The 20,785-nt window shown below is 44.8% G+C and overlaps 1 protein-coding gene across 1 annotated transcript; it reads left to right on the forward strand.

The window, feature by feature from the left end:
- Positions 1 to 8,682: 8,682 nt before the first annotated feature.
- Positions 8,683 to 13,763, forward strand: TM4SF4 (transmembrane 4 L six family member 4). The gene is made up of 5 exons (XM_075506672.1): positions 8,683 to 8,856; positions 9,198 to 9,287; positions 11,457 to 11,590; positions 13,265 to 13,454; positions 13,746 to 13,763. The coding sequence occupies exons 1-5, from the start codon at positions 8,683 to 8,685 to the stop codon at positions 13,761 to 13,763; spliced, it is 606 nt and encodes a 201-aa protein (XP_075362787.1).
- Positions 13,764 to 20,785: the final 7,022 nt, after the last annotated feature.

The following is a 20,785-nucleotide window of genomic DNA, read 5'->3' on the forward strand; positions in this document are numbered from 1 at the left end:
TTCACTGCAATGAAGATTGGGGTAACATGAAGGGAGACCTTTTTCAGGTCATTCTTCTTTGTTCTCTCTCCAAAGAAAAGGAACTTGTCCACGGTTTACCAGCCTCTCTCCGGTCCTCACTGGAACGGCACAACACAAAAGGAAACAACACTGTGTTAAGTGTGTTCAGAGTGATTTTATGCAGGAACTTCCTTCTGTATTTCTTGCTTGAGATCAGTGTGTCACCATATATGTAAGACATATAGAAACACACATACACACAAATTTACTTGCAGCAGCAGAGGCTTGAACAGACCTGGTTTCAGCTATGCTACTGTAAATCCAATCCTACCCATAAATTCGTAGCAAAGTCCTCCCTGGCTTAATTGGAGGCAGGATCAGTACTTCTCACAGAAGCTTATGAAGCTCCAGATATCCAAACTACATTTAGAATATGGAAGCAGCTACACAAATCACAAGAGCAAGGACTCATGACCTTGGGTCATAACTGTCTAATGAGTTCAGTCATTGACACAAGAACTGATCAAGACACACCTATCTACAATTAAAAATGAACAGACACATCAAAATACATGTTAAGCCATGTTCATCTACCTGAACAAAGTCAAAATCTGATTACCAAGATCAGCAAGAAATCCATGGCAACAAAAAAATGGAACTTATTCCAGTAATAGTACTGGTGGTATCTCAGGGGGTTAGCCCAGGTACTGAGAAAAGAATGGTTAACTAGCGTATGCCACATCCAGGATAATTTACGCTACTTTTCAGGTTACCATCTATGCTACATCTGGCTCTGTTTCAGGATCACTGCTTCCGATTATTGAAGTTTCTCATTTACAGCTACCAGCTACCATGCACTCTGCAGGTTTATATATAGCCACAGGGCATGTAGCTGTATTTATATTTATCCTTTATATCTATCAAATTACCTGTTCCTGTCATTTCTCAGTCCCCATGTAGTTTGCAGATCATTGCTTGTCTGTGTTTTAAGAAACCAGGCAAAGAATTGGTAAGGTATCATCACTGTTTACATCCTCCTGAAACTACCAAAACTATCTGAGTGGCCTTCTATTCCTACTACGTTTCCATAGGAAAATATGTCATTTCACCTTCCTCTGCACAGCACGGACTCTGTATGACTTAGGAGGTGAGGAGAGGAGGAAACGGCCTCTCGCAGCACAGCAGAAAGGAGTGCCTTCCATCGTGACTCCACAGTTGCTAGGAAAGTGCTGTTGAGCAGAACAGGATGACACAACATTCAACGACCGGCTCCACCCCAGTTACCAGCCCTCAGAGTCTCCGCAACGGAGTATTTATTCCAGGACAAGCAGTTGTGGCCACTGCTTGACAATGGGCTCGCTGGTCCTCCTCCCAGATAGATGGCCAGAGCTGGAAAATGTGGGCTACAACGGAAGGGAAGAGCCCCACTGAGAGGAACTGAGTGTGCAAGTCACTCAGTTTTTCCCTGGAAAAAGACTTGGGTCAATGTGAGTTTTGTTTTCCAGCTCAGGCTGCATGCCGCTTCCCCTTAAGCCATCCCTGCTGACAAGTAAGTGTACCTTAAAGCCTCACATAAGGGTTGGCAGTAGTTTAAAATGCCCATGCACAAATAAGAATACAGTTGAAGAGAGGAGTCTGGCTAGCCTTCTGTGGCACTGACGATGTTGGTGAGCGGAGTAAGAGGGAAAGAGCGGAGCTGTTGTGAAGCTCAGCTTGAAAGCCTGGCACGAGCCTGGTAGGAGCGTCCGCCTTTGAGCCGCTTGCAGTAAGGCAGGACGGCAGGGTGCTACACAACATAAACCTTTTCCTCTTACTGCAAGCCAGGATTCACAACTGCAAAAAAGTCACATTCTAGTCTGATAGGGAAGGGGGGGAAAAAAAAGAAGATTTATGTTCCAGCTACAGCAAGTATTTTCCCTATGCCTGTTACTGAGTCACTGTGCTATAACTGGGAGCCAAATTACAGATGCTCTCTACCCACTGGGAATGTCATGAAAGTCTATTTAACATATCAGGTGAGGTATGGAGAGTTTTCAAGTTCTGAATCTTTGTCACAGAAGCAATAGCAGGCTGTAGAAAGCCATGAAAACTGCTGACATTGGCTTCACTGACATCCTACGGACCACCACACGCAGACGGTGCTGCCAGTCAGGACTTCTTTGTTTGTTTCTCTGCCTGCTTTTCTGCTGCGTAATAGCTGTCCTTCTGGGAACGAAACGTGACAGTTATGAGCTTGAGCCTTTCAAAACGCTCTCCGCAGTGGCCAAGCGCACATTGCTTTTACGCGCACGGGACCAGACGCTCTGCTCTCCTTTAGGGGCCCACCTAACAATCAGCGGCAATGCCTCCAACAGCGTCTGTCCCATGAGGAGGAGGACAGGTACACCCAGCTCCCAGCTAGATATGACACAGGCAAAGCAGCGCGCGGCCGGCCAGCTCCCAGAGCCTGACAGAGCCAATTGCTCTGGCTGAGCAGAGTGGGACATAAAGGGCCGTGCTTTCCAAATGTACACCAAGCAGCTTATGCTGTTCACAGCCTCCACTACTCCTAGCAGAACGGCTAAGGGAGGAATCACGATGACACAACAAGACAAACAAACACAGCACAACTCCCAGAAACTGTTCAATGAATCATCAGTTGCAGGCTCCTCCTGAAACCGCCTGTGCCAATAGCACCGAATGCACTGTGCTTGACAGGGACCTTCGAGCCCACTGCGAACAACCACGGCCACTGTCCAGGCTGTTCTGCTAGGTCTGCTCTTCACACCAAGAACCTGTGGACTTCATTCGTGTTGCATTATACGCAAACTTGAGAAGCCACTCAAAATTTGTCTTACTAAATACCTGAATAAGACTCTTTTTACAAAGTGATTTTCTCAGGAATCATGAGTCCGCTCAGCACTACCGACACGTTTGTTCCTAGGAGTGGTCCTCACAAAGGAGCCATGCCCTGGTCGTCTTACTACACAAAAGAATGCATATGACTATTTTGGCAGTGGTGACAATCATTTCTTGCCATCTTTTATTGAATGAGCTTAAGTATATATGATGCGAAACATTCTCCTTTTAAACAAAAAACTGCGTGCATTATCCTAAAACGTGGCACATGCCATAATTTCAAAATACATCTATGGAAGATACATTCAGGTTTTGATCCGTCTTCATCACATGACTTAATGTTTCAGTGAAGAGGGCTATTAAAAATTGGAGCATTTCTAATTCAGTCTTTCCTGCAAACAGTCTTGCACCATGTAGCACAGTTTCCAGAAATGAGAAAATAAATATAAAATCAACCTTTTAATCCCAAACATGGAGAAACACATACTCTGTGGCACAGTCCAACAGAAAAAGTCTGTGGGTTTCCGACCTCTGGCAAGTCATCTACACAGACTAGTCTGCCAGAGAAAAGGTTGACTAAAGAGTAAAAAGAGTCTCTGTCATCATCCCAGGGACCTGTGATGCTCTTAGGGGAAGGGGAGTTGTTTAAATAAGTTCTTAGTTTCCTAGCCACAGGAATTCCTGGTGCCAGAGGTACGGAGCTGATGTGAATCACACCACGTATTCAGTCGATCACTCTTTTTTGAAAGACGGGATCCATGGTGTCTTGTGTGAGCAACATTCCTACAGCAACAGTGGAGGCTGACATTCTGTCCATGGCACCTCCAGCACTAAACAAACTGTGAGCCGTGTCCCCGTCCACATTACTAATTGGTCTGCTACCCTCATTTTACAGTGTTAGGTGGATCATTCAAAACTGTAGGTTAGAGTTTGCTTTTATTGTCATTAACATTTTACACGAGTGAGAGGGAAGGTGTATGGCAGGTGTAGAGGGAGATACTGCCATCTCCTCCTTCAATATTCATCATAACTCTTTCTTTCGTCCAGGATTTAAAGGTATGACATTTTATTTGTGTGTCACTTAGACGATGGAGCTTCCTTGCAGAACTGGAAAAAAGTAAAAAGAAAAATGGCAGAGGCTGTGACAGCATAAGGAATGGGATGAAAGCTGGGTTTTGTTAGGACTTTCTTGGATAATTTCTTGACTAGTACAATGTAAGATGGACTCCGTGGTAACTTCGCTATTAGTTGTTTGCATGTAAGTCATATCACTGTAGTTCTGTCTCTGCTGTATCTGTACTACACAGGATACAGTTCCATGTATACTGCTGCATAAAGCTCCCAAGCTCCTGTTAAACTGGCTAATTTATTCCACCTTTGTTTCTACAGCCTAACGCCAATAGACTGGTCTTTCTCATTCTGCTGCAATCCAAGAACTTTTTCGGATTTGCGGATGTGTATCTTTATCAGTCTATACTGTCTCATCTTTGTATCAGCTGGGTTATCTACTATTTCAATTACAGAACCATCTGATGATGTGTAAGAATTTGGACTATGAACATGTAATTGTAACAGAATTAACTTATCAACTAGTTAATAACCAAAAAACCCCAACAAAACCCAACTGTCTTTATTCTCTAATATGTATGTATCCACCAGAAAGTTGCCTCCTGCAAGACCTTTGATTCAGGTTCTTGTTAAAAGGCAGAATGCCAAATGAGAGGTACTGCCACTGAACTGAGCTTCACGGCAAATTTTAAGCACCTACAAACACCACTGTTAGACAGGAAAACTTTCACGGAATTCACTTGGAAAACTGCATGTGCTGTCGCTGAATGAATGACACAGGCATGTCATATGCGTATAGCTAAATGAATGCTAAAACGTTCACCTCATTGTCGTATGTGATTCATAAAAGGTCTTTCATGCCAAAGGGCAATGTCACTGTACAAAGTCAGCGTACAGCAGGCAGATCATAAAACAAGAGGACATGCTGCCTACAAGAGTAAATAAATTCCTACCTATATGAAAGAAAAATTCCCTAAGAGCAGTTTTGGAGAGTTTGGTTTGCTTGGGGTTTTGCTTTGTGTTTTTATAAACGGGCCATCTTAACTGTGTGTAATAAGCTGACTAGGACTGAAATATGGATCTGATGTATTCTGATGTGAAATGCATCCCTACGTGAACCTGATCTATTTCTACTGAAATCAGTGCTGTGGTTCTAGGTAAGCTTGGGTGGAAAAGAGATGGATTTGACCCCATTACTGGTTTTCTTCCCCGTTATAAAAGGACAAAGGGAGGATTTCAGCATTCTGCAATTCTAGTGATTCTAGGACTTACTGTAGTCCCCACTTGGTGCTTCACTTATTTTTACAAATATTGTCCCACCTCCCAGGCTTTTTCATTGTCCTACATTTTCGCTGGTGTTTTGCAATTTAAGAATTAAAAATCCCAAACCAGGTAAAAGGGGGGGAACCTCCAAATGTTCATGTCTAGTTTAGATACGTCTTTTTTTCCTATCCCTCCCCCCTCCCCCAGTTTCTGCATCTTCTGAGCAATACTGATACTTTCACCTCATCCTAATGGTTTTCACAGTTACCAAACAGAGAACAGAATCAGTAATAGTGACACTGAGTGATGTCCTTGCAGTGTTACTAACCTTCGAGAAGAGGCTCACAAGTCATGCAGAGTATAAACTTTCTACGTAACGGCTCACTAGCTTCACTACGATTTCCTTAGATATTGAGGCCAAAGAAGACTAGCAGGGTATGTACCGACTACGCTGTAGCTTTTCAGCTGGTTTTCCAGAATACGGAAGCAGAGTCTTCTACGGAGTACAAAACAGGAAGAGAAGCTAAATACAGCTATCGTGCTGTGTAAAGCGTGGCTTCCTGGTCATAGGAGCCAAATAACCCAGATCCATTACCCATATTTTCACTCAGTCTCGATAGCTTGATACTTCAGACCAAGCATGCCTACTTCCACCCATCTTAAATCATTCACAAATCATATCAAAATACTGTTCCTTAAGTATTCATACCCAGACAAGGTTAGATAAAGGTAAATGCTGAGACAGATTTATTTGTTTGGCTCTGCTTACCACTTTGGTGAATAAATCTCATCTACACAACATCTCCAACCAGAGATAATTTGGGGACATCAACAACATTGCTGGGCAGCCCCACTGGCTTTTCATCCCCTATCTTTTCTATGAGCATCTGGGGCTCATTTGAAAAATTCAGTATCATCACACAAAAATAAGTTAATTCCTTTGTTTTTACATAATTTGACCTCAGTCCAGATTTACTCTTTTGTTTGTTTCTCGCAACGTAATCTTTTCTTGCAGCCTTGTTCTCAGACACATACTCCAGAGAGACTCCTTAACAGAGAAGTTGGCATATATTGCACAGGCGTCTGAATCACAGTGTTATTTTTCCTTAGTGGTCCTTCTGTAAATGAGGCACCATTTTTACCCCCCAAGCCATAAAAAGCTGTTTTAGTGATCGGTATTGGGAGTTCCATAAATTCTCAATAATAAAAACTTCCAGCGAGTATTTCCTACTTCCCTTGATCTATGCAAATACTTTCTTCAATTAAAGCAATAATAGACATATCAGAAAGATGTGATTACCAATTAACCCATCAAAGAACCTGACAGCCTTTAGCATGCCGAGGTGGTTCCCAGCACATAGAGAAGAGCACTTCGGAAAAAGTAAGATTTCTTTGCAGAAATTGCTCCACTCGAGGCCAAGTGAGTGCACAGTAAATGAGTGAGCTGATTTTTTACCTGCAAAGATTAAGTCATACTGTGATAATTTTCTTAGTCTGAGAGCAGGCTCCCTGAAATAAACATGAAGCTCAAAAATCTAGTCTTAAGTCTGACATGAAAACACATTTCATAGTTTCATCTTTTAATCAAAAAACCAAGACTGTGATCCTTTCTGCCTGAAGTTAGACAGAATTTAGCTACTGAAAACAATAGGAGTGTACCCAGTGCCACACCGAAATTAGTAGTAACTACTTTTCTTTAAGTTTGATGCATATTTTTCAGCAGAACCCCAAACACACTATCTGCCAGAGACAATACCTGTCTGTGTTCAATCCTACCGGTACCTTCAGGAAAAAAGGCATTTGAGAGCCCTCTCACAAGTTGACAACTTTTCCAATTCCACCTCACAACTACAAGAATGGCATATATGCCGAAATAGGATTTCTAGTATTACTACTGTCACCTTAAAAAGATATTTGCCTAAAAACATGAGGTCTGGCCCTCCAGTCTGGTAAAACTGCTTTATATCGCTCTGTTTCTGCAAAGAAGCCTAAAGCTGACGGGCCCGGGCTCTGCTTCCAAATACATTTTTTCAGCATGGGTGATGGCTCAGGATGTCCCCGTCCCTGCCCGGCCAGCTTCCTTGTATCCGCACAATTGTTGGTGTGGCTTGTGATGAATCAGATGAGGAATCGGTCTAGATGAACAGTGACGTGGGTTTCGTTCAGCTGTGTCATTTCTATAAGGATGGTGGCTGTGAAAACCAGCTTATTCAGCATTGCCACTTAACCTGAAGCCATAGCTCTGGACAGTTCACGGCAGCTTTGGACAGCTCAATATCATGTACTTCATGGGATTTTGTGGTTGTACAAGGTAAAATTTGAGATGTTTCTGGGCTGCCTGTCTTCGAACATTCAGCAGAGATCCACTATAGGGATCAAAACAAAGCCTCAAACATCTTTACAAGAAGGCTTATTTCAAATTTGAATGAAAATTGCCTGAGCTTTACCCTCTGAGCAAAGTGGAAACTGTTGTCTGTCTCAAAATACACGGAATTCTCATGTCCACACAGGGACAGCAATGGAATTGCGTCTATCACTATTTGCTAGGCATGAAGATTGGTGAAAAAATCATCCTAGCACAAGTTCTGCAGGACAATATATCAAGTCTAAATATGAAAGAGAAGGTATCCAGTATCTGTGAAAAAGCTGCAGAGCCTCTTTAAAAGAGGTGCTTGCTTGAATAAAATCTTGCACGCTAAGCCAGTGAGACTCTGCTTGAGCTCAGGAGTCCGTCCGCTATGTGCAGCGTAATTTTAAGTGGAAATTTTGCCTGAGCACAGATGAAATGCTGGGCTTTGAAGGAACGCATTATCCTTAAACAACACAAAATGACACAACATAAGGACCAAGTCCATTGAAACTTTTTTTGATCATTCGCCTTCATTCGGAGATACCAGCTGCAAAGCCCTGCCTCCATAATAATTCATCACCTACTGCAAATCTATAAATTGTCTGAGTGCTTCAAAATAATGAAGTACTAGCTCAACTTTCCCAAATAAAAGAAAATTCACTAGAACTTTTCCATTGCACACAGCTGTTATTAACACCAGTTGATTCATTGTGTTTTCACGACAGTCTTTACAAAGAAGTATTTTGCAGTGTGAAGAAGGACCGTGTGTTGTAAAAATGATGATCCAGGACTAAGAAGGATATCTACCCATGACCTGAGCCCAGATAATGAAGTGTCTCATCTACATTAGTAAAATATTAACAGAGGTTACTGGTTGTCATAGTAAAATGAGAGGCTGCACTGAACGTAATTTCATTTACGGACGTTCAGAAAATTGACATCACGGCTGCGAGAGCGTATAAATAACCAGCACACTGCACTTCTGACCGGCTGCAGCAACATCTCTGAAGGGAGCATTCGACAGGCTCATCTCCTCTAAAGGCACAGCAGAAACGGGATCTTGTAAAATACACCAAGAAGCTCCTTTTTATGAAACAGTTCTGAGAACGTCCGAGAGATTTTTCCTCTGCCTTTAATTGTATTTGCCGCTTCTTTAAAAAAGCATGTGCACGGGAGGTTGTGCTAAGTGCCTGGGAACCGCTCTTATCCCCCTGGCTGTGCTATGTACCCTCGCCAACATTTTGTTGTTTTTCCCTGGAGGAAAAGTGGTTGAAAACAATCTACACATTACAGATGAGGTTTGGTACTTCGGAGGGATCTTGGGATCTGGCGTATTGGTGAGTATATAAATTCAGACACTCCCACCTTTCCCCCCCACCTGTGCCATGACTTTGCATTGCTGAATGTAAAGGAAATTAATGTAGGAAATATTTTCCTTCAGCACAAGGTAATTTTTCCTTAGTGAGCATTTGCATCCTCAGTACCTCAAACGCAGGTTCCAACGCTGCAAATTCTTCTTTGACTCGCAAATAAGTGACGAGTCATCCAACAGTTTTGCAATAAGTAACTTAATGTAGTGATAAGTGATAAGAAAAAAAAAAGACATAGAACTATTTTATTTAAAAGCAAATGTAACTTGAATTCATCCCAATTCAAACTGTATTTCTGTTATTGGTAGATGATCTTTCCTGCCTTGGTATTTCTGGGCCTTAAGAATAATGATTGCTGTGGATGCTGTGGTAACGAGAGCTGTGGAAAGAGGTTTGCGGTAAGTGACAGGAAACAGGGCAAAAAAAGTAAAAGCTAGATTGTTACTGATACGATGTATGTATGTCCTGCCCACAGTCACTGCGAGACTAGACAGGTGCTGCCCAGAGTGTAGGGGACGGAGCCCTGCCATTTGTCTGAGTGCTGGGAAGAAGAAATAGCAGGCTGTAAAAGTTGTGTTATGCCTTTGGTGGTGTGCCACAGGTACCACAACTGTACTGCCCTCTTGTATTTTGCTGTCACAAGGTACTTACAGTTGCTGTCACAATTAAAACTAATTTCTGAAAGACCTGCACTTTGCTTCGCAGAGTATAACAGTTCTCTCTTTAGCCATTTTTTGTTGGCAGTTTTTAAAATTATTCTGACGGTTGGGCACTACATTCCCAACTCACTGCAGACCCACGCAATGGGCTGTGAGTATCGCACTAGGTTCATAGGCAGTTTCAGGTTGGAAGAGACCTCGGGAGGTCACCTAATCCAACCTCCTACTTAAAGCCGGGTAGACCAGGCTCCACTTTGAATTTATAGCTTCCTTTCACACCAGAAGTGAAAAGTTTCAAATGGATGCCTTCAGACACTAGTAAACATTTCAAGCATTTCAGTTTAAAAATGAGATTAGAGAAAAAATAAATATATTTCTACCAGGAAAGTCTGTCCTTTTGAAATAAATTGTTTGGCTCAAGTAGACCATTACACTTTTTTATAAAGGAACGGGTTTTCAATTGGAAAAAAAAAGGAAAAAACGAATAGGGGAAGAATCACGACTGTGAGGCTAACAAGGAGCCTTCCCTAAATCCCCTGTCTTTGATGCTGTCTTCGTGCAATCCCAACAAAGCAGGTGGACCTTTGAATGGAGGGAAACGGAGCCACGTATTTCTCTTCACCACACTGCAGTATCGATTTTCTGTTAGCAGTGAACATATCTTCGTTTAGCTTTGAAGACCACACATAACTTGGCGACTACCAAACTACTAACGTCCCGCTGCCAGGCTGCCGGCCAGCCCTCTGCAACGCAGCTGAGCCGGGCGCCCGGTTCTGCAGGGAGCGACCGGCCGCGAGCCGCTGCGCTGCCGGCCTGCGTACGCTAAACCGGGTGCGCGTGGTGCTGCTCATAAAGCAACCGCCTTCTGCAGTGCAGGACCTTGTTGGCGACTCACGTGAGGGTGCAGCTGACTGAGAGACTGGGAATACTGGTACAGTCGCAAGTACTACGTACACCGGACTAAGAGAGTCCTGGTGGCCTTACCACAGCACGGCTGAGAACTGAATCTGTTCTTCCGTGTCAGCAGAAATGCCATTATGATGATGTCTACTACATAAACATAATGTTTAAGGTAGCCCCATCGGATATATCAACATAAAAATGCACGTCAACACTCCAGGCAAGAGTCTCATGATGAGGCCTGAGTAAAAGCTCACAGACCTGAAAGTACGTTTCTTTTTTCCCTCCACCTATATCACTTTGATCCAATAAAAGACATTACCTCTACCTACAAACTATTATGGCTACAAGTGCTTCAGAATTCAAGCAGGGCATTAGTTTTTGCATGATTTACTTACCTATTAGTATACATGAAAATGCCGTAATGGAAAGCCAGAAAAATAAAGACGTCCTTTCCAATCCATTCCAACTGCACTATTAGAGCTAATGATGGCAAGCGCCTGCGAGCAGATAAAGTACACGGGTATGAAACCTGAAGGGGAGACTAGGAAGGAAACAGACAATTACTTGCTCCAAATACGACCAAGATACCAAAGCTAACTTGCAAAGGGTACTGTAGATTTTTTTTTAATGCCTTGAGGGGTCCAAGACGTCAGTCTTGCTCATAATCCCTTGAGAAAGACATCCGCTTCCGTGAAACACAGGACCTTGAACAACGGCGCGGTGGCGTGGCTAAATAGTGCCCAAAGGGAGGAGTGCCACCTACTGTGCCAGCACCCACCCGCCGTCCTCAGGCAAATGGTGCCAATTCTGTCAAAGCTTCTGAACAGCAGTGCAAGTATGCCTTACGCACTTATTATGTAATTGCAAATGAATATATTTTAGCTGTTCAGGAGTTGACTATTTTGACTGTTAAGAGCTGACTTTAGGGAATGTACGTTCCCATTAATAGGGTACATTTCATTGTTTGAATGAGAACAAAAATAACATTATTTTTCTCTTTGTCAGATGTTTTCTTCTATAATATTTGCTGCAGTTGGAGTTCTGGGAGCTGGATACTGCTTTGTTTTGTCAGCAGTAGCCCTAAACAGAGGCCCTAAATGTTACACTGGAAGAGAGTGGACCTATCCTTTCCAAGATGGGTAAGACAAGACAATCAGAAAAAAAGTTATTCATGTTTTAAGTTTGTGATATGATTTGACTTCCAAATCTGTTGTATAAAAAGGGAATTATACTGTTTGTCTAAAACACAGAAGCTCTTAGAAAAGCCAGCAATGCACAGCAATACTAAATAAGGTTCAGGAGCACGGATGTAAAGACTAGCAGTGCAATCAAAACTACTGAGTTTCAAAGGAGCCAGCAGAGAGAAATGCACAGCCTTCTAGGTTATTCTTGGGATGATAAGGAGTATACAGGGATAAATTCCACCTAGATGAATAGCAGTGCCATCTTCTATTGAAATTTGATGGTATTCAAATAAGTAGTAGCTATGTGTCATTTTATCTCGGTTATGGAATTTGGAAGTTGTCTGTTCCTCACGCTCTGCAACTCAAAGGTGTCTGCTGTCACGTACAGTTACCACTTTCAGAGAGGTGGTGTGAAGCACATGAAACCCTGGCAGTCCAATTGCTCAGGGCTGAAGTCAGCAAAGGTCCAGCTGAAAGCAGGGTACGACGTGTTCCCAAGGAGAGCAGGACAGATCGACAAGGGGTGCAGTAAACCCATCACCTGAGAATCCTTAATGCAGTCTTCCTCAGTCAAGAGCGACCTAGCAGCGTTCGCTGCATGATACACCACAAAATTATAGCTCAGGTTAAAAAGAAAAAAAGAGGTATAATGTTGTATGTTACACATTATTTGTTCATGGGCCAATGAGGGCTGGAAACCAACTGCTTTGTCTAATTCTGGGAGTATTTGGAAAAACATGCTCTGCCTCAAGCACAATTTTGCTTGCAGTCAAGGAATCACTTGACAAGAACACAGGAAACAAAACAGCATTAAGAATATGCAGAGGAAATATAGTTAAGTGGTTAAGCGGTCACAATTAAATCAAAATGTGAAGGTAAAAATTATGGAAAATAATTTTACCTAATACTGCTGTTCTTTAGATGAGGCATCTAGAACAGCAAAGGTTGATCTTTTCTGCTCAGTGGGCAAGAGGCGACTGGTCTTGTAGCACTCGATGTTTTGTTAGGAAACCTGAGTTTATTAATCTTTCATCATATTGTTTCGATGATTCACTTGTTTTGTCTTTATTACAACGTAATATAGTAAAGTAAGACAAATATTTAGATGTAGACACCCCCCCGCCCCGGGGTTTCTGCCAAGGAGGAGTTACAGAAGGTGCCACGCTCCCAAGGAGACCCTGCGAGTCCCGTGTCTGTAGGGGTACGCTTTGAGGGTGTCTTACACACTGCCAGCTGCCAGCACTGCTTCATCCAGCAGAGAACCACAACTGCGGTAGCAGAAACACCTTCGACAAAAGACATTGGCATGGACGAACATCCGTTTGGCACATGCTAGGCTAAGATCTCTCCTTCCCAAAATACCAGAAACTGTTCAATTGCATCTAACACATACTCGTCTCTGATTGTTCCCTCCTGATGCCTTGTCTTTTCAAATCAATTGCTTCGGTTGATCCAGAAACTCAAATGAAATCATGTTCTAGGTAAGCAGCACCAGTGCGATAATGGGAATTCTTTCTCACAGTGCTGAAGCTAACAGAACATCACAACAGCGACAACTTGTCAGCCGTGACAGACCCCCTCCCTGCGAGTTAACGTCATCTTCTTCATAACGGTTTTGTTCCCCCCCAGGAACTACCTCGCTGACCACACTTTGTGGAACACGTGTCAGTCACCCGAAAACATTGTCCCGTGGAACCTGACCCTCTTCTCCTTGCTGCTCGTCATGAGCGGGATCCAGGCAGTGCTCTGTGGCATTCAGGTGGTGAACGGCCTGTTCGGAACAATCTGTGGGGACTGCAAATGTTGTGGATGTTGTGGGGTGAGTAACTGATAGTTTTCTTTCATTATTTTGTGTACTGATGGTAGTTATCCATACACCTGACCAGCTGACAGTCTGAAAGACTAAACTAGCCTTCATTCAGTGCTACAATCATGTTTTCTAAAGTACAGCTGAAACCCTACAGTGTTGCCAGGTGCTGAGAATATGATCTCAGTCTGTATTTATGGTGTTTATCTGACAGCTTCCCATAGCCACTGGGAAATAATAAAAACCTTTGAAAGACACAGGAACGGTAGCCACTAAGTTACCTCCATGTTTTTATTCTTCCAGGGAGATGGAACTGTTTAAAGAGTATGAACATCGCAGACAACCCTCCTTATCGTGGGAGGCTCCCTTTCCGTAAAGCAGCCCTCAGATGCATCGTCTCTGGCTAAGAAGATGAGAATGAAGGGCACTTCCCCCCACTAACGTCATGAAGCCCTGACTCCCTTTCTAGCCTTCCTGAAACCCCTCATCATGGAATAAAATAAGTGAAATTCAGCTCTCACATTCATATTTATTTTTGTAAAACCCCGTCCATTCAAAAAGAGGGTATTCCTAGGCGAAATATTTTCTCTCCTGAGTCAGCTTTCCAACTGGGGATCACCAAATGCCATGGTACAAGCTCAGTTGTAATGCAGTTGTGTCTAGTTTCTTTTGAGGTTTATCAGATGGAAATATCATCAGTCTCACTTTTTTTGAGTACATGTTTACTTTACGTGGAAAAGTGAGGACATCTCTCTTCCGGACCTGCTATGATTAAAACACTCTCTATAGAGTCTCTGTTACAGAAGCGATTCATGAATCTCATGGTGAGGTCTCTTCTGGACTGTGTCCGACAGATGGGTGTGTTCAGCAGCACTGCTGTGCAGGTAAGTGTAGGGTCAAAGTAACAGGCAAAAGAACAGAGTGCTGTGGGTCCCCGGTCTGAGGCGTTATGAGCCGTCTTGGACACCACGATACCCGGCTTCACACCAGGAATTCAGTGAGAAAGGCCAATCCACAGCCATTCTCAGCACAATGGGGATCTGGCTTCTTCACTAATCCATGATCAATTGTCCTCCAGCCACTCTCACCAGAGGGAATGTAATAACACAGGATGGCTGCAGAAGATGAAACTGAAAACAGAAAGCATAAGAATACGGGAGGCTTGTAGAGAGACTCCCAGCGTACGAGTCTTCGTACTCCGGGGACCTCCGGAGACAAAGGTTCCACTCCTGCCTTTAACTCTTCTTGAGGGGTTCCTTCTCCAGGAAGCTGTCCAGTTGTTTCTTGGATCACAATATCCCTTCCGTAGCCTCACGTTGTGTTGTGGGAAGAACCTCCTTTATTCTGACCCTGCCACCTGCTGCTTCCGTTCGATGCCTCCTAGTTCTTGCCCACAGGAAAGAGTACACAACCAGTCCTATCCCCTCTTCCCCACGATACCGAATTTCATCTGTTGTCTCATATCTCCTCTCAGTTGTCTCTTTTGTTAACCTGAAGAGCATTAGTATATTTAGCCATTCCTCATACAGAAGTTGTTTCACCTTCATTTGAAGTTTTTTCAACTTTCCCCACTACACTCTGAGATGGGAGGGACAGAGCAGCAGTGCTCCAGGTACAGGCACACTGCTCTAGCCATTTATTCTAACAGCAAAGTGCATTAGCTACAAAGACGAGGATGAACCACAACCTGATCGGTCACCTCTATGAATCCCACAGGCCTTGTCTTGTTAGAGAGCAAGTCGATTTCTCATACAGAACATCATCTGCAAACACTGGCTCCAAACAAATGGTAAATGAAGCCTTAAGCCTCATTTCCAGAAAATCAAATAAATCTCCGTATCTCTGATACAATATAAAATTGGTATCCATGGAAAGGAGAGGGACATACCCTATTTAAATCCAGCTATCTGATGAGAAAACTCAATTAAAACTTCAACATACATATCTATTTACATGCTGAAATATGTCCTATACCTGTAATCCTTGACTTGAATCTCTCTTGTACAGAAACTGCAGAGCCTGTATAATTTAATGATGTAGAAATAGTCACAGTAAGTAACCAAATCTCTTTCTACTGGTGAAGTAAAAGGGCTTTTAGCCCCCTGTTCATGGCACTAACTAACCAACTGTCATCTCCTGTCTAACAAAGGTGATGTGGTGACTTAGAGTCACAGATAAACAGGGCTGGGAGGCATCTCTGGAGCCTGCCTTTGTACGCACAGGCAGTGCAAACACCACTTAAATAATTTGTAAGACATCTGTGTAACCTGTTCTTAAAAATCTCTAAGTTCAGAGATCTAACATCTTCAGCATTTTAGAACACTGATAACTGTTCTGAGAGTTAGACAGGCTTTCTTAATATGTAATCATGCACCCCCCCGGTACAACACTGTTCTCTTCCCGGCAGGCTCACTGTGAAGAGGAAGAGTCTTCCTCTTCACAGCAAACTTCTACAGACTTGGAGACTCCTATCATGTTTCAGTCCTCACCTCTGACAAAACCAAAAACGCTCACTCTTTCATCATAACTGATGTTCTTTCACAACTCAGTATTCATCCCGCAGGTCCCCCCGCAAGCTTCTCCTACAACTTTCCAGAAGCTGAACACTGGACTTGTGGCTTCAACACAGGTTACAATTTCCATTCAGTCGAGCTGAGTAGCTCGTAACTCCTCTTCTTAAAGCTTCCAGTCTATACCCGAGTGCAAATGCTATTTATTCATCATTTTGCAGAAGCTCAATTGAGCTGTGTTTGGCACAGTGCTATGAAAGAGACACAAAAGGCAAAAGAGTTGAAAGGCAAAAATACTTCTTAAAAAAAAAAATAGTCTTCTAAAACTTAAAAAGAAAAAACTATTTCCCAAAGAAATCAAGGAGGAAATAAGTGGCATTAAAGAAGTTGGAGGGATTCAGATCAACTGACATGCTTCTTAAGAAATTCCTAAAACAAATTTTCACAAAACAGCCTGCCAGATTGGATGTCTCAAGGCTTGTAGTTCATCAATGTATTTGCCACACCTCTTCCCGAAAATCTTCCTCCTGACATAATGATTCTGTGCCCTGTGCTTTCAGAAAATGTATTTCATGTACTCTCTATCTACACTACAGATATCTGAAGAACTTAAAGTATTCAGCAGCACTAAAAGCTGGTGAGCAACATGCAAAAATGTTAAATGGGCAGCTTTAGGTACTAAGAGTTACATTACAAAAAGCAAAGCGCCTCAGTGATACATTGTGTGAAACGATAAGAGAAACTATTAAAAAACCTCTTTAGAAACAGCTGTCTCTCCCACCTGTTCTACTGCATTGCTAGGGAATTTGAGAGTACCCTTTATATCACCACCCACTGATGCAACCATCTTACATCTATTCTTTCATCTGTGGTCAGCAGCTGTCCTGCACCTCATCTCACATTTGTCTTGTTTTATTTATATGAAGCCTTTGGGAACATGGAATGCTTCTCATCAGCATTCAACAAAGGGACGGGTAGCTCCATCGTGTACACTGTTGATATATTAATAAACAGAATACGTAAATCTTTGTGGGAGACTCGGGATAAGAAATAGCGGACAGGAAGCTATGATACCTAAAACCAAAAACAACGGGTGCTTCATGAGTCAGTGCTTCTAAGATGCCCCACTACACAGTGGTTTTCTGACACAAGCTAATATACAGCACATACTGAGACAAGGCGCACACGTTTCATCTTGTGATCTGGGCTGCATTTGCACCTGGGCCTTGGGGTGTATTGAACAAGCGTAAATGAACTGGAACCAGCAGCTCAGCTGGTAAGTGCCAACAACAGTGCTCCTAAATCTATTCAGTCATGGTTAGCATCTGAGGCTCTCCCCTGGCATTTAATTTTAAGGGAATCACACTTATCTCCAGTGTCAGTTCTGCAGTAATTGGAGATTGCTCTGTGTTTTTACTGAGCAAAGTGTCCGGTAAAATCAAGGAGAGGGACTGATCATAGATTGCTGTAAACAAAGATGTAACGGGCCAGTGGCACTCCTGGGAGAGAAGTCACAGGCAAAGAGAGTGCAACGCTAGGCAGGGACAGAAAGATGATGGCAAGAGAGGAACCACGAACAGGGAGAACTGGAAGTGTTAAAACAGACCTTGGTAGTCCTGACCAACCTGAACACCACACTCCTTTAGTGTGTACAAATGTCAACTGTTATACAGATGTAGAAACCCCAGTAGCCTAAAGGAAAAATACTAGTATCATTTGTAAAATCTCAGAGATGCACATGTTACCTGGAGCTTCATTATTCACCCATAAAAACTGGCTGCTCAGCGCCTGGTTGACTGAGAGCATGGCAATTCTGACATCGCGTGGCATTGCTTCAGTGAGAGCTCACGTAAAGAGAAACACACAGGTTAGGTAACAACGCAGACTGCAACATGCGGAGTGCACGCATGTCATTTCGAGCCCATGCATTTCAACTTCAGCCTGACAAAACTGGTGCCCCTGCACAGCTAAGCTAAATACAGTCGGAGCTCGCTCTATTGATTGTCTCCAATAAATGGACTGCAACAAGATGATACGTTAACCACAGTACAGCGTCACCTGTCAGGGAACGATGCATTATTTAACTGGCAACTCTTCACAAAAGGTTCATTTCTAAAATTAGGAAACAACATCCACAAAGTTAAAAGCCATTTGCTCAGCCAAGAGCAAAGGATGTTTTCTGACATCATTCTAGTTTTGAATGTTCATCACCTGCCCCCAGTTCAACTTCAGCTCCCCCTTCATGGCTTCTACATTACTCACGGTGTAACAGCATCAAGGCAAACAACGGCAAACTCTGGAGCAACCCCTCCTGCCCGAGGACGAGGACGGGGAGACCGTCTTGTTCCATGACACTGATATGGCGGGGTCCTTACCCCTGAGGGCAGGCACTGGTATCACAGCGACGGACATGAACAGAACCCCAGACAAAACATGTCTGAAGTTTTTTCTTGCCAAATTACTTTTTCACTGGGAGAGGACACGCAGTTTAACCGAAATTACAAAAGCTCTGCCACTGCAAAGGGACTTTCTTATAGACATCTTCATTATCCCCCACTCGGCGCTGCTAACTGCCTGCAGGACCCGCTGCTGAAATACAGATTGCTCCCACCTGTGCCTCCAAAGAATCCAAACCGAAAAAACTCATTAGCAGGCACCGAAAACACACAATTAATCGACTAATTGGTTGTGCTAGTTAGAGTCGTTTATGGCGTTATCTGGAGACTGAGCCGGGCAGAAAGCAGGCCCGGGGAAGGCTCTCCGCAGCCCCGCCTGCCCGCGCTTTGCCAGGTGCCGGGTGCCGCGGCCGGCTGAAGGCGCGGGATGGGCGGCACCGCCCGGCGCCGCGGCCCGCAGCGCTCCCTCCCGCGCCCGCCGGGCCCGGACCGCGGCCCGGAGCGCCTCCCGCAGCTCTCCCAGCCGTAGCCCGCGGCGGAGCCGGCAGCGCGCCGGCGCCCGGCCGGGGCAGCGGCGGGCGGGAGAGGCCCCGCAGGGCCGCGCCCGCGGAAGCCAGGGCTGAGCGCAGCCCCGCGGGCCGGGGAGCCCCGGGCCGGCCCTCGGCGGTGAGGGAGGGCGGGAGGGCAGGGCAGCGCGGCCGCCGCAGCTCCCGCGTGCGGAGCCGCCGCCCGCGCCCTCGGCCCGGCCCCGCAGGCCGCGGCCACCGCCCGGGGAGGCGCCGCGGCCTCCCCCGCCCGCCCCCTCCTACCTGCTGCCGGCCTCGCTCCTCCCGCCCCCGCCGGGCCGGCTCGCTCCTGAGGAGAGGGCGGCGGCTGCGGCCTCTGCGCGGCCCCGGGCGGAGGGCCCTCCGGGGCCCGGCCCGGCTCGCCTGCCCTCCCGCCGGGGGCCGTGGCGAGATGCGCCCCGGGAACGGCCGCCTGCGGCGGCGGCGGGGAGACCCGCCAGGCCGCGGCCCGGCTGGGCAGAGCGAGCCGGGCCCGGGCTGGGCCGTCCCCCCGGACCCTCCCGCACGGCTGCTGCCTGCCGCCTCCGCGCTTGCTCTGCCCGTGCTCGCCCGTGCGGCGTTCTCATTCTCGTAATTCTAGGGAAAGCCTGTAAGGCCCAGCTTACCAGAAGGCTTGTTTTTGGAAGAAAACGGAACACCCCCCACCCCCGACACAAGGCCTTAATTTGTCTGGAATGTTGCATGTGATTCTAGCTATCGCATTTTGAAGAATTAAAAGATACCTGATGGGGGGGACAGGCCTTGCTGATGATACAGGGAAGAGTAAGCTTCGAGGACCAGGTAGAAAAAAGGCATAAGAAAGATTTTAACCGAAGTACCACACTGAAAATGACATTGTCGGGATGCCCTCCCGACAGAACTCCATGGGAACTGGCGTGAGAGGCGAGACTCCCCCAAGGGACGGGCACGCCACCCACCCAGAAGAAAACACAGCACTGGAATCCTTTGCGGGTGTGCCCTTGTTGCTGCAGCCTGAATTGGCTCTGTAAACTCCGGCAGAGAAACGAGAAGGCCCCTCAGTGGGACTGCTACATTAACCTGTTGTCCGGGAACGCCAGAGCGCTGACACGCTTCCTCTGAAACGCCTGGGGTCTCCTGGGACAATCTCAGGAAATCCCTCCCTGACGAATGGTTTTATTACGGCTCTTAGGTAACAATACACGGGAGCAGCGATCTGCACAGAGCACTGCTGACCAGCTTGGAAGGAAAGAGAGATACCGTCCGAGATGGGAGCTGGCATCATTAGGAACAAACTGAATGACCTTTATAAACGAACACACATTCAGCATTTCTGCCAAAGAAACACGGTTAATATTCCTGAGTAAATACGCCATGAATTAGCAACCGCATTTCTCAAAACAGGGTCACTTTGCATTTCTGTTTGGTGGAGACTCCAGAGCTTTTTTATGTGAACGCAAGATATTGCTAGAAGCATTCTAACAATTAATTAGAATAAATTATGTAAGGGAATGATTCAAGGAAGAGTATTAAAATTAATTAATAGTAACAGTTGCATTGGCTCTTAAGTCACTCAAGTCATGTACCATGACAGTAAAGACCAGATACTCAAACACAAGCCCAGGACGTTTAGGTTTCATGGCTTGTTCCCAGGAAAGAAGACAGGTATTTTCTTTATGCAGAATTTAAGAAACTTCTTGGATAAGGGATCAGACTGAAAACCATGCGCTAGTTAAATCCTCAAAACAGAACTTAACAGCAATTGGACTTGGTGCTAACTCTTCTGCTTTGAGGTAACGGTATTAAACAAATTGTAACAATATTTGTGTCAGGGAATTATGAATTACGAGGTGCCACTAAAAGGAACAAGTAATGGTGGCACCGGGAAGCATGTTGTAAGCATTATGAGTAAA

This window comes from Mycteria americana, chromosome 7 (genome assembly GCF_035582795.1).
Source record: "Mycteria americana isolate JAX WOST 10 ecotype Jacksonville Zoo and Gardens chromosome 7, USCA_MyAme_1.0, whole genome shotgun sequence".
Classification (NCBI taxonomy): Eukaryota; Metazoa; Chordata; class Aves; order Ciconiiformes; family Ciconiidae; genus Mycteria; species Mycteria americana.